Consider the following 13,553-nt stretch of genomic DNA (forward strand, 5'->3'; position numbering starts at 1 on the left):
AATGAAGCGAATCGACTCTTTATGTTCTAGTAGGTTGTGAATAGCTTATGAATAGGGTATTTTAATATTGTTACTATTTATTTATTTATTTGGTTTATTTAGTGAAGTCTGGTTCAACCACACAGCTACTTTCATTTGTTGTCTAATTAGGCCTCTTGTCAGGACTTTGTAGATGTGTACTGACTGAGCTCTCTTTACACCTTCTGACTCTCCTGGTGTGTTACTTCTGTTAAGGTGGTACGATTCACATCTTAATGATTTATTAACTCTCTTTTTATTGTGGAAAAAATAACACCCATTATGTTATGTCAAAATGCCCGACACTGTTTATTAACACTCACAAACAAGTTCAAATTAGTAATATTTTATTTTGTCTTGTCAGAGTATTCAGATAGAATAAATGGTAATAATAATAATATAGTTTATATATCATTTGATTTGATTTGATTTCTTTTTTTCTGTTTTCTTTTTTTACAATTTATGGTATTTTGACACTTTTCACCTCTCATAGATAATCCTACATTTCTTAAAGGCAGCTCTAAATATCAACAGTGAAACCAAATGTCACAAACTGTAAGAGAAATATTAGTTTTCAAGGTGAACACAACGAGGTATTTTAGTAAACTAACATTGTTTGAAATCTGTTTAAGAAGTTCTACATTTCGTTCTAACTTCTACGAATATATCAAATATTCTGTCAGTTAATCATTCTTTTGTGAATTTCAGGTGAGTTTTGAGACTCATTTAACAGTTATGTTCAGATTTCAGTGACAATTATTTTATGTAAGCAATTAATATTACAATATCATGAACCATAGCTATTTAATCCAGCACATCCACACCTGGATCAGTGGGTAATGGTTTTTACTGTTTTAATTCTAATCATAGAGAGGGCCATGTGACTCATCTGAGACACTTGTAGAAAAAGATCCATAAAAAACTCTCATCATAACTTTCCCCAATTCGTGTGAACGAGGTTCTGTGGAGAATTTTAACCCACACACAATGCATGCTGGGAAGTGTGCTTACAACTTCTCTTAACAAGTTGGTTTGATGAGTTTAGGTAAACAAAGATAATGTGTTGTGTGAATATATCATACAGCTCCAGACCTCCATTAAAAATCAAAACATTTGAGTTTATTCCTCAAATATTATTCTCAGATGTTATATTACAATTATTTTATAAAACATCCGGTTTCAACTTAATGAAAACAGGTTTAATCATTTCTAACATGCATTTAAAATCAGATGAACTAAATATACACGAACAGCCATTGAAACAGCTCATATTGTGCATTACACTGATAACAGTACCTTGAGTGCAAAGCATATTCACATAACACTGCAACATTTGACAAGTGAAATAAAATGTTACATGAAACTCAACACAAATACACCAGCTGCAGACTGCAGAAACATGAATATGCGCATGACGGGATGGTTATAGTCAAAATCAATGTAATTAACACAATGACAAGAACAAACTCACAAGAACCAGTCACATATATAATATGACAACAAAGCAACAAATCAATCCAGCAAACCTGCGGCGCTAAAACACGTATATTCCACCGCACACTGAAGAGCACGGGCCATTCAAAAAGTATTCACATCAGAGGGAACAATATTAACCATATCATAAAAACGACACCATAGACAAATGAACTCAGTAGTAACGCTACTGCAGATGTAAAACAACAAAAGCAGTTCACTTATCAAAGCTGCTGTTAACTATTTAAATACAAAGTCCATCCTCCTTTCTTTGATTACAAAGAGTTTAATACCGCGGTTGTACAGAACATCAGTGCGGTTCAGTTCTAGCCAGAGGTCCTCTTGCGAACGTGTTCGTTGAGTTGTAGATGCACTCGGGTTGAAAAGGTTTACAAAAGCACCGTAGCTTGTAAGTGTCCTGCCGTGCTATGGTGTCGTGTTGCTGCCTTGGTTAGCCACCTCAGGTGAGCAAATCCAGCGTAGCTCCAAACACCAAGACGCTCAGTCGCAAATAAAACGCATTCATAGCCATAAAATGTGCAACGCTTCTCCGACGCTGTCAGCCAGAAATACCGTTCGTAGTTGCTGGACTGAAAGTGGCGCACAAATCCTTTTCCTGGCTGGGTTAGGGCTGATCTCCAGCTTTTCTTGAAATGTCCTTCTCAAGAAATCCGTTTCTCCTCCTCCTTCAGCCATTGAGTGTTAAAAAAACAAAGCTCGGTAAATAAAAGAATCTACACCAAGCAAAACGCTAAAAATGTCATGTCAATGTAATAACTTCTTACATATCTTTCAACTTGAACTCTTACTACTACTACTAACTTCTGCTAGCTGCTTCATGTATAAAAGCAACAAAAGGATGAAACATCCAAGGGGGGTGAATACTTATGCAAGGCACTGTACATGTACATCAGAAAGAGGAGAGTCAGGACTACAGTTGTCTTCCCTAACACGTCTTGTTCTGCTGCGCCCTCAGGTGGTGGAGGTCTGCTACTACGTCCTGAAGGAGCGTATCTTCTCCAAATAATGAGGGAAACAAGGGAAGGTGACCTTTGTTGACTGATTGAAATGTCATTAATACAATAAATGACTTAAGCAGGATTTCCTCTTTGCTCTATTTCTCTAAGATATCCAGTTTGTCCTACAACGTTCGGCCTGTTGTGACAGTCAACAACGACAGTATATGGAACATATTTCACTGGGGATGTAACAATATACGGTGACTCAATACATCATACTGAGCAGCTGAAAAGTGGATCACAATGTGGACACATTTTCTTTATTTGAATAATAAAAGAGAGAAAAGTGTCTGGTTTGGGACTACTTTTCTCTCCAACGTTTCTGTGACACTTACATTGAGGTGTGATGAGGTTTAAAAAGCCCTTTAACCTTTTGTTTCTGTATTCTGAACTTGTTCGACTGGTAATATGTTGATAATATCTGAGCCTTTGGTTTTCTTTAGTGAAGCCTGGTTCACCCACACAGCTGCTTCCACTTGTGGCCTAATTAGAGCTCTTGTCAGGACTGTGTGGATGTGAACAGACCGAGATCTATTAACACCTTCTGACTCTCCTGTTCTCTAACTTCTGTTAAGCTGCTGCAGCTCACAGCTTTATGATTTATTAGTCATTGATTATATGAGTTGTTTGTTCAAATTAATAATATTCTAACATTTCTTTTCAGGGAATTCAGAAAGAGGAAATATAAGATTATTTGATATTTACACAATATTTAACAACTATTTGAACCTTTTTTTTTAACAAACTATGAGATTCTAACAATTCTTCTGTTAACATGAAGCAACTTTGAACCTTTTCGAGACATCGAGGTGAAATCTGATTGGATAAAAGCTCTCCTTAAAACAAGCTGCACTGGAAGCAGCGCTGCAGGCTGGAAGCAGAGCAACAGAGGAGGACAGTAGCTGTGCAATGAGAAAATAAGCTAATGGGAAAAATAATTAGAATACATGTAGTGTATTTATGAAAAATGATTAAATAATAAAATAGCTATAACTTTGTGATTCTGTTTAGGCCCTGACGGCCCACCACTGCCATTCATAACATTGCTGATGTCTTCCTGCTCACCAATCTCAACACAGATCTCCTCCACGCTCCATGAAAACAAAAGAGGGAATAACTCAGGTTATAGAGCTCCTCTTTAAACCATCCATCTGCTGAGTCCATATTTTCGGTTGGTTCCTTCTGTCAAGTTAAGGCAAAAAGGTAGCAGGAGATGGACCCAAACACAGAGACACGGGGAGCAGAAGGATGAAGAAATGGTGATTTTAATAAAGAAAATGTCACACATGTATACTACATGTGTATATAACCTCCAACACACACTCAGTCACAGTTTATTTCTTTCTTTAAGATTAAAATCTAATTAAATCTAACGACTGAATGCGTCAGTTTATTTCCTTGTTTAATTTAATTAAAGTTTATAATTAGTTTGAATCTTTCGTCTAAACTTGTTCAGTTGTTCAGGACTCTGAGACTTGATGTGCAGGGAGAGGACGCCCCCTGCTGGATGAACAACACCACAGTCTGTGTCCCAAATCCATCATTCTACACACAATGTACTAAATACTGATCATATAGTAAACAAACAATCACCTTTATCATTTTAGAGTCACTGTTATTAACACGTATTGTTGGAAAGTCACAGAGCTCAGTTAAAGTTCATCAGACACAACTTTTATTTACTACATTTGATCACACACACACACACACACACACACACACACACACACACACACACACACACACACACACACACACACACACACACACACACACACACACACACACACACACACACACACACACACACACACACACACACACACACACACACACACACACACACACACACACACATTTAATAAATTCCAAAAAGATGATTGTTGGCTGCAATTTATTTCTGATGGAATATAGGCTATATTTTATGTATGTGTGTGTGTGTGTATATATATAACAAATCTAATGATTATTTTAATATTATATTATTTAGTTTTTATAATCCTCTGTAATAATAAACAGAATAAACACCTAATGATTATTTATTTATCGCTTAATCTAATGATTGTTAAGTAATTGATCAACTATGGTAATTATCATATTTTTATGTCCTGATTTATATCATATGTAATTAATAATTTACCCAAAATAAATATTAAAACTTGTCTCATTAATATTTCAACATAGCGCATTATCTGACCATGAACTCCAGACCCTCCAGATGATGAAGGTCTTCATCACCAAGAGAAGAACATTTATCTGGATGCACCATGTTCAGCAGGTACTTTGTGACTTCTGGAGAAATCAAGAGATTGTTGATCAAATATCACTGCAAAGTAGCACATTGTTAGTAGAAGAAGAAAAGACTCACGGACACTTTGAGTTAAAATAAGGAGAATATTTTTATGTCAGTTAATTTATAGCATTGCTAATAACACATCTATGTTCATTTAGAGATCAGAGAGGGTTGTAATATAGTGAGACTTGCTCTCTCCGGGGAATCCAAGGAATACATGATGTTCTGTTTGGACACATAAGATGTACGACCTTCAAGAATGAGAGTAAGGTTGTTGAAGTTACATCACTCTGTTCAGAGTATTGTTTCATCAACCTCTAGCATACTGGAGAGAGAACACTACAAACACCACCCTGAGGATAAACTCCTAATCACATCCTCCTAACTCACACCAGCTGTGTGTGATCCTGTACACACTGAACTATCTGGTCAGCAGAGAGAAGGTTTCTCTAGCAGGAGGAGACTCTCCCTCCTCCAGAGAACACAGAGACACTGAGGAACCAGAACCAGACCAGAACCAGAACCCAAACCCAAAGCCAGAATAAAGAGGTTCAGTGAATGTGGTGTTGAAGGTGTGGAGGTGGATCAGTGTGTCAGAGGAGACTCTGTAGAAGGACAGAGAGCCAGCAGGACAGTCCACATACACTGCTACTCTACCAGAGGAGGAGGAGGAGGAGGAGGAGGAGGAGGAGGATGTTTGTTTCTTATTGTGACAGACAGAGTAACCACCATCAGAGCACCACAGACTCCAGGACTGATCATTCTCTCCAAACAAACAGTCTCTACTGTCTCCTCTCCTTCTGATTCCTCTGTAACTCACTGATATAGAAACGTCTCCTCTCCACTCGACCTCCCAGTAACAGCGACCAGTCAGACCAGTTCTACACAGCAGCTGAGGACAGACATCAAATCTGTCTGGATGATCAGGATATGACTGAACCTCCTCCACATGTGTCACCTTCCTGTTGTTGTCAGACAGTTTGAGGTTTCTGTTCAATGTGTTTATGTCGAGTGTGAGTTCACAGGAATCTGATGGAGAGAACAAGACACAATACAGCTGCAGTTATTAATCTATCATCTGTTTGATGATGACATCAGAGATGTGAATGAGTGATGTCACAGTTTGAAGATACTTTGTTTTCATGAATCAAACTCAAAGCACACTTACACTTCCTCAGACCTGGTCTGAACCATCGGACTCCAGCAGGCTCCACCCTGAAAGGAGGAGGAGGGTCAGAGCAGCATGAAACATGGACATTACATCGCTCTCACACACAGAGCTTTGTTATTCATGTTCACATGGAGCACTTATTATTCATCAGCTCATATTCTTTTACTTCACTGGAGCTTCTTCTGATTGGCCCATGACGACAGCTCATTATGTTCACTTATTCATGATATATTATTATCAGTATTATATTAACAATCATCATCCATTTCAGACTCAGTTTCCTCTTCCAGTCAGTCAGTAAATCAAATGTTTAAACCTGCATCAATTGATTTCTTTGTCCACTTGTGGTTCAGTGAAAACAAGCTGTAAACACAACATCTGACATATTATCAGCTTATAAAGTAGTTGTGTCGGTTCTGGGTCGTGGTCGCACTGCATGGGCGGAGTCAGTTTGTTAATATAACCTCTACAAGTTCAAACCAACGGATGTACGACCTTTAAACTAGTGAACAAGTAGCTGATTACCTGTGAAATCTCTGACATCTAAACCAAAGTCAAGTCTCCCTTCAGTCGCTCATGGACGCAATCAGCCAGTGTAGAACAGACTTAATATCACGGCTTGATGCTTCTATGAAACCATTAATACGGTGGTGATATTAATTATGATCTTTTATATACAGTATATATATATAATATAAGAGGTAAACACCAAATCACTGCAGTACAACAAAGAGTCAGCTGCAATGAAGACGACATTGAGGACTTAAAAACCTGCATCAGTCACATTGAAAAAGAAAACAGTGAGCTGAAACAGAAGGCGGACTCAATGGAGAATTACAGCAGGTAATGGAGAGAGCTCACTCAGCCCCACACAGATGTATGTGGAAGGTGTCAGCAGCATGTAGGCACCTATGTGCATTTAATGTGGCTCTGTCCAGAAATTCATACATTTTGGGTTGAAATTGGTAACCAAGTATCCTCCATAATACAGTGTCCTATTGAGCTCAATCCTCTACAATGCATCCTAGGCCTAGACGCTGCTTCACCAGTATTAAACAGATATAAGAGAATTGTTAGTCTTCTATCGTTCTGTGCACGGTTATCAATCTTACAGTATTGGCTAGACGGCGCACAACCATCTGTTTCAAGTTGGCTTTATAATGTTCTACAACTACTCCCATTGGAGAGGCTCACACATGTTCTCCAAGGAGACATAAATGGGTTCTTCTCTGTTTGGAAGCCTGTTATGGATTTTATTGGAGAGGACTATGCCGAAACCATACGAATAGGTTTTGCAACGTGGGATCCAAGTGAGCTGGTGAAGGGAAAAGTCCACAATATTTAATATTATTTAATTGTTGTGACAGGTATAATATGGACGATGATGATCTACAACTGTGGTGTCTGTATAGTTAGCCGCAATTAATATTGCAGGGTCAATATGGAGGGTGATGATTTATGTTTGTTTTGGTTTCTTGTGTCTCGATTTTTTTTTTTTTTTGTGTCTGAGTCTGATTGTTTGTATAGTTAGCAGGTATGTTATGTTATGTGCTGTTCTTTTTGGGGGTAACATGTGGTGTGTAAACTATATAAACTGAAAATAAAATGATTGAAAGAAAGTAGTTGTGTCTAACATGATATCAACCAGCTGCTTCCACATCCAGCAGTTACACATCAACATGATGATTCATCAGGAGTCTTTGTGTTTGTGTCACCTGATGAATGGAAGTCCAATATTCTCTCTCTTTTAGCTCTGTTTTTGGTCTCCACCACCTCCTGAGGGAAACATGTCTCTTTAGCTGCTAAATGCTCCACTATGTTCACCAGCTAGTCTCTAACTGAGTCTGTCTGCTGTTTGCTGCTGAGCAGGTAGTGAACAGTGGCTTCATCACAGCTTGTTGGATGAAAACAGCTGCTGCTGGAAACACTGAGAAAACTAGGAGCTAAAAGAGCTGCAGAGATGGAGACAATTCTCTGTGGGTTCATCACCGCTACACGACTCTTCACCATTACACAGAGTCAGCTGATCCGTTGTCAATATAGAAGTATTGATTGTTGGATGTTTTGGTCCTGACAAGTGACCTCTTGTGTTTGTGTAATAATGACTGTTGTCTCTCAGAAGTAAAGGAGAAAGTAGCCTGAAATCACTACAGCGCCACAAACCCTCTGATGGAGGAGGTCGGGGGGGATGGTTGGATGTACAAAGTGTCTGACTTTGACACTGCTGTTCACATCCCGTCTCCTAGCAACAGTCAACACTGGTTTCTATTATCTGTAATCTGAGGGTGAACATATTACAGTTCAAGTCCGTCTGCAGCCACAGAGCACTGCCTGTGTCCCACTATAACTTTGGTCCAGTCCTAAATAAACCTCTTTGGGCTCTCACACACCATGTCTACAATCAGCTGTTGGTTCTTCACTGAGATGTGGCTGCAGCATGCCTCTTCATACCTGAGAGTTTCCAGTCTCCAGTGTGGATCATTCAGTCCAGAAGACAGCAGCTTCACTCCTGAGTCTCCTGGATGATTGTAGCTCAGGTCCAGCTCTCTCAGATGGGAGGGGTTGGCGCTCAGAGCTGAGGCCAGAGAAGCACAGCCTTCCTCTGTGATCAGACAGCCTGACAGGCTGCAAACACACAAAACAACACACGTCACATAATCTGAGGGAACTGTGAGGGCTGGAAGGTTACTGCAGTACTGAGATACTGTCGGTTACTGTGGGGTTACATTAACATTGTTACTGACTGTTTTCTAGTCACAACCAAACACTCACTAATTATCAACAATCTGACAACATTACTGCTAATTCTTTGATTCTTCTCTGAAATTTCAAGTTATAACAGCAGAGTGAGAAAAAAAAGATCATAAAACATGTTTAATTGATATTTTTAAAATAGAAACAAATTAAACACAATTGGTTTAAAACCATGCAAGCACAGACACAATCTTATGCAGGTTAAGAATGTATCCATTAATGTAAATCAGGATTAAGGTGGTCATCAGTGGAACAAATTGATGAATCCTGACCTGAAAGTTTCCAGTTCACAGTGTGGACTCTCTAGTCCAGAAGATAGCAGATTCACTCCTGAATCCTGCAGGTCGTTGTTACTCAGGTCCAGCTCTCTCAGACTAGAGGACGGGGAACTGAGAACTGAGGACAGAGCTCCACAGCTTCTCTTTGAGAGGTTACAGCCACTCAGTCTGAAGAGACAATGATGAAGAAAAAATGAGCAATAAGTAGAAAAGATAGCAGCATATTTAAGTTATGATATATGAATCTAACTATCTCTGTACTTACAGAGCTTTGTTGGAGGCTTTGACCACTGGCAGCAGCCTCAGAAGAGCCTCCTCTGAAGCAGAGTATTTCTTCAGGTCAAATACATCCAGATCTTTTTCTGATGACAGTAAGATGAAGACCAGAGCTGACCACTGAGCAGGAGACAGTTCATCTGTGGAGAGACGTCCTGAACTCAGGGACTGTTGGATCTCCTCCACTAGAGAACCATCATTCAGTTCATTCAGACAGTGGAACAGATTGATGCTTTTCTCTGGAGACACATTCTCACTGATCTTCTCCTTGATGTACTGGACTGTTCTCTGATTGGTCTGTGAGCTACTTCCTGTCTGTGTCAGCAGACCTCGTAGCAGAGTCTGATTGGACTCCAGTGAAAGACCCAGGAGGAAGCGGAGGAACAAGTCCAGGTGTCCATTTGGACTCTGTAAGGCATTGTCCACAGCACTGTGGTAGAGATGTTTTGGTTTAGGTTTGTCTCTAATGACTTTAGACAACCAGGAGGTGGTTTGTTCTTCTGACAGCAGATTGACTCCAGAGTTGATGAAGGTCAGATGGACATGAAGAGCAGCCAGAAACTCCTGAACACTCAGATGGACGAAGCAGAACACCTTGTCCTGGTACAGTCCTTTCTCCTCTCTAAAGATCTGTGTGAACACTCCTGAGTACACTGAGGCTGCTCTGATATCGATGCCACACTCTGTCAGGTCAGATTGATAGAAGATCAGGTTCCCTTTCTGCAGCTGATCAAAAGCCAGTTTTCCCAGAGACTCAGTCATCTTCCTGCTCTCTGGACTCCAGTGTGGATCTGTCTCAGCTCCTCCATCATACTTGACCTTCTTCAGTTTGGACTGAACCACCAGGAAGTGGATGTACATCTCAGTCAGGGTCTTGGGCAGCTCTCCTCCCTCTCTGGTCTTCAAAACATCCTCCAGAACTGTAGCAGTGATCCAGCAGAAGACTGGGATGTGGCACATGATGTGGAGGCTTCGTGAGGTCTTGATGTGGGAGATGATCCTGCTGGCCTGCTTCTTATCTCTGAATCTCTTCCTGAAGTACTCCTCCTTCTGTGGGTCAGTAAACCCTCTGACCTCTGTCATCATGTCAACACACTCAGGAGGGATCTGATTGGCTGCTGCAGGTCGTGTGGTTATCCAGAGGCGAGCAGAGGGAAGCAGTTTCCCCCTGAAGAGGTTTGTCAGCAGCACATCCACTGAGGTGGACTCAGTAACATCAGTCAGAACCTCATTGTTGTGGAAGTCCAGAGGAAGTCGACACTCATCCAGACCGTCAAAGATGAACAGAACCAGGAACTCTTCAAAGCTGCAGATTCCTGCTTCTTTGGTTTCACTGAAGAAGTGATGAACAAGTTCCACCAAGCTGTACTGTTTCTCTTTCAGCACATTCAGCTCTCTGAAAGTGAATGGAAATGTGAACTGTATGTCCTGGTTGTCTTTGTCTTCAGCCCAGTCCAGAGTGAACTTCTGTGTTAAGACTGTTTTCCCAATGCCAGCCACTCCCTTTGTCATCACTGTTCTGATTGGTTCCTCTCTTCCAGGTGAGGCTTTAAAGATGTCTTCTTGTCTGATGGTTGTTTCTGGTCTGTGTGGTTTCCTGGATGCTGTTTCAATGTGTCTGACCTCATGTTCATCATTGACCTCTGCAGTCCCTCCCTCTGTGATGTAGAGCTCTGTGTAGATCTGATTCAGAAGGGTTGGGTTTCCTGCTTTAGCGATCCCCTCAAACACACACTGGAACTTCTTCTTCAGGTTAGATTTGAGTTCACGCTGACAAACTGCAGCAAGAAGTCCTGAATGAACACACAACAAAGAAGATCAATGAGTCAAACAATAGATTTCAACATGTCATTTCCTAAAAGAATGAGTCTATGAATATATTTTGGTCCATCTCTTGAGACATTTGTAAACGTCCCATTTATCCAGCATGTTAAATCTTTAGAGAAATCCTCTTACTGCTCTGCAGACAGTCAGACAGCTCCTCCTGCTTCATTCTCCTCAAGAAGTGCAGTGTGATCTTCACAAATGCCTCTCTGCTGCTCCTCCTCTGCTCTTCATCCTCACCGTCCAACACCTCCTCATCCTCCCTCTGACTCTCTAAGCATTCTGGGTAATCTGAACTCACAACCTTCTGGATCTTCTTCAGCTCGTTCTTCACAAAAGTGACGATGTTCTCCTCCAGCAGCTGGAACAGAATATTCTATGAATGACACAAACTAAAACCATGGAATCAAACATCAGATCCATGTTGGACAGACTGACAATCCACTGGTCTACAAAGTGCAGCATGGAGATGATTGTGAACAGAATAGATGTAAAAGTAGTTGTACATGTACAGACCATAAATATGGAGTCCAGGTGTGTTTGATGCTGCTGGGCAGACTGACCTCTGGGAACCTCTGAGCTCTCCTGGTCCTCTCTGTGGAGGAATCATAAATAATCATCTCACATTGTGCCTGTCCACACAGAGACCAACACAAGGTAAAGGTCCATGAAGTGATATCTGGATGTGGATCAGATGAGTCCCTGTAGTGGTAAAGGTTTACTAGTCCTGCTGATCCCACTGAGAATCAACAGCTCAGTCTTTCAGCTCACTGTTTTCTTCACCAGTCAGTTTGGTTTAGTCCCAACAGCTCTCACCAAGCCCTCCATGTAGCTCTCCCTCCCTCACTGTACACTGCTGAAGTGCACTGGAGCAAGGCACCCAGAACCTCCAGCTGCTCCAGTCTCAGTGTCAGAGTTTGTACTGGGCAGCTCCCAGTATGAAAGAATGACACTAAACCAGTATATTGCTGCTGCTAAGGGCAGACGCCCCTCGATTACAAATCTCCCTGTAGAGTCCAAGCACCAAAGACTCTGTCAAGACTTTATCATCACATATCATCGGTTAATAAAAAACAATTATCTTTTCTTCATCTAACTTGTCTCTCCTGATTGAACTGCCACAAGTCTGCATACCTTGATAACTTGTTCCCAGGCCTCTGAACGTAGTCCCCAAACCCCTGCAGCTAGTCCCCAGACTTCTGAACCTGGTAATTAGTCTTCTGAAACTACTCCTCATACCTTGTAATGAGAAAATATGTCATAGTCTCATGTGAAGGTTTAAAGAATGTAAGTCCTAAAAGTGCAGACACCAAACTGTAGTTTCAGTAGATGACTTTAATTAGTTTAGTATCCAGGTGTCTTGTTATCTGTTATCATTGTGCACTGTTTTCTTTCTTCTTCGTAAGACAGAGACACAGAGAGGCTTTGATTAACAGAGATCCTCTGTTTGAAATACTTTTAACTTCCTTTGTGACGCGTTATCTGAAGTTGTAAAGGCGTAAACCTTTGCATGCATATATGATGTGTGAGGGTAAAGAATGTCTATCCTGTCTCTGCAATGGTCATTTTAACAATGTCACAGTGGCTTCAAAGGAAGCATCTGCTGTGAGTTTAAACTGTTTATTGTAAGGCAAACTGTGAACAAAGGGATTTGCAAACACGAGATAAAGCATCTTCCTGACTGTCTTAAATGAAGTATACTAAGGCTCGAAGGATGACCTGCCTTTTATTGTGTTCTTTGTGTATTCTTGTTAGCTAAGCAGATAACAGGAAGCTGGCTGAGCATAAATGTCCATGCATTGTGACTGTTAGGTAGATCACTCTTACAGATCACTGCAATGTGTCTGTGAGACTGTTCTCTTTGCTTGCAAGCAAATGAATTGACTTTACAAACTTTAATCGTTCATCAAAACTCTGTTTACTTTATATTGATAGAAAACCTTCACTTTCTTCTCCAGACTAGTCATAAGAAATATTCCATAACAACCTCGAAACCAAAACTCTGGAGCTATTTCCCAGACAACTTCAGCTAGTCCCCAGAGCACTGAAGCTTTTCTAAAGACATTTGCAGCTAGTCCCATTCCTCTGTCTCCAGAAATCTGCAGCTATCTGAACATATGACCTCTCCTGGTCGACTCTGTGGAGGAATTAGCTCACATTGTGTTTGCACCAGAAACTGTTTACAGTTAATGACTTACACACAAACACATACAGACCGGTTAGTTAAATATATTGAGTTATGTCATGATTGATCATCATGAAAACAACACTGTAAACAATGCAAGACCAATTCTGTGTTTCATAACTGAGAATCAGAACAGTTCATCATTGGTTTCATTGGTTTTAAGAACTTACTCTGGGTCATAAGAATGGCGTCCATCTTTGAAGTCAATCAGATGACCTGTAGACCAATCACTCTTCATGGACACACAGCTGGGTACAGGAAA

At 40.6% G+C, this 13,553-nt stretch overlaps 2 protein-coding genes across 2 annotated transcripts in view; both read right to left on the reverse strand.

The window, feature by feature from the left end:
* Window positions 1-4,928: 4,928 nt before the first annotated feature.
* Window positions 4,929-13,553, reverse strand: part of LOC142932586 (uncharacterized) — a 136,391-nt gene continuing 127,766 nt past the window's right edge. Inside the window, exons 14-17 of the mRNA XM_076076505.1 lie at window positions 9,001-9,174; window positions 8,426-8,599; window positions 5,972-6,018; window positions 4,929-5,832 (exon numbers count right to left, since the gene is read on the reverse strand). Coding sequence (XP_075932620.1) covers window positions 5,225-5,832; window positions 5,972-6,018; window positions 8,426-8,599; window positions 9,001-9,174 — 1,003 coding nt within the window. The 3' untranslated portion in view covers window positions 4,929-5,224. The remainder of the gene's footprint in view (window positions 5,833-5,971; window positions 6,019-8,425; window positions 8,600-9,000; window positions 9,175-13,553) is intronic.
* Window positions 9,268-12,343, reverse strand: LOC142933099 (protein NLRC3-like). Its single transcript, XM_076077252.1, has 2 exons — window positions 12,241-12,343; window positions 9,268-11,075 (listed from the first exon to the last, which is right to left on the reverse strand). Exons 1-2 carry the CDS (start codon window positions 12,341-12,343, stop codon window positions 9,268-9,270), a joined length of 1,911 nt encoding a protein of 636 aa, XP_075933367.1.

The sequence above is a fragment of the Anarhichas minor genome, unplaced genomic scaffold (genome assembly GCF_050575085.1).
Source record: "Anarhichas minor isolate MPS153535 unplaced genomic scaffold, ASM5057508v1 ptg000058l, whole genome shotgun sequence".
Lineage (NCBI taxonomy): Eukaryota > Metazoa > Chordata > Actinopteri > Perciformes > Anarhichadidae > Anarhichas > Anarhichas minor.

Bases quoted from the DNA above. Each gene is read 5' to 3' on its own strand.
- LOC142933099 (XM_076077252.1), bottom strand. From the start codon at position 12,343: ATGAGGAGTAGTTTCAGAAGACTAATTACCAGGTTCAGAAGTCTGGGG. The intron at 11,076-12,240 runs GTATGCAGACTT...GTGTTCATTCAG, and splicing joins CCTGGGAACAAGTTATCAAG to GACTTCTTGCTGCAGTTTGT.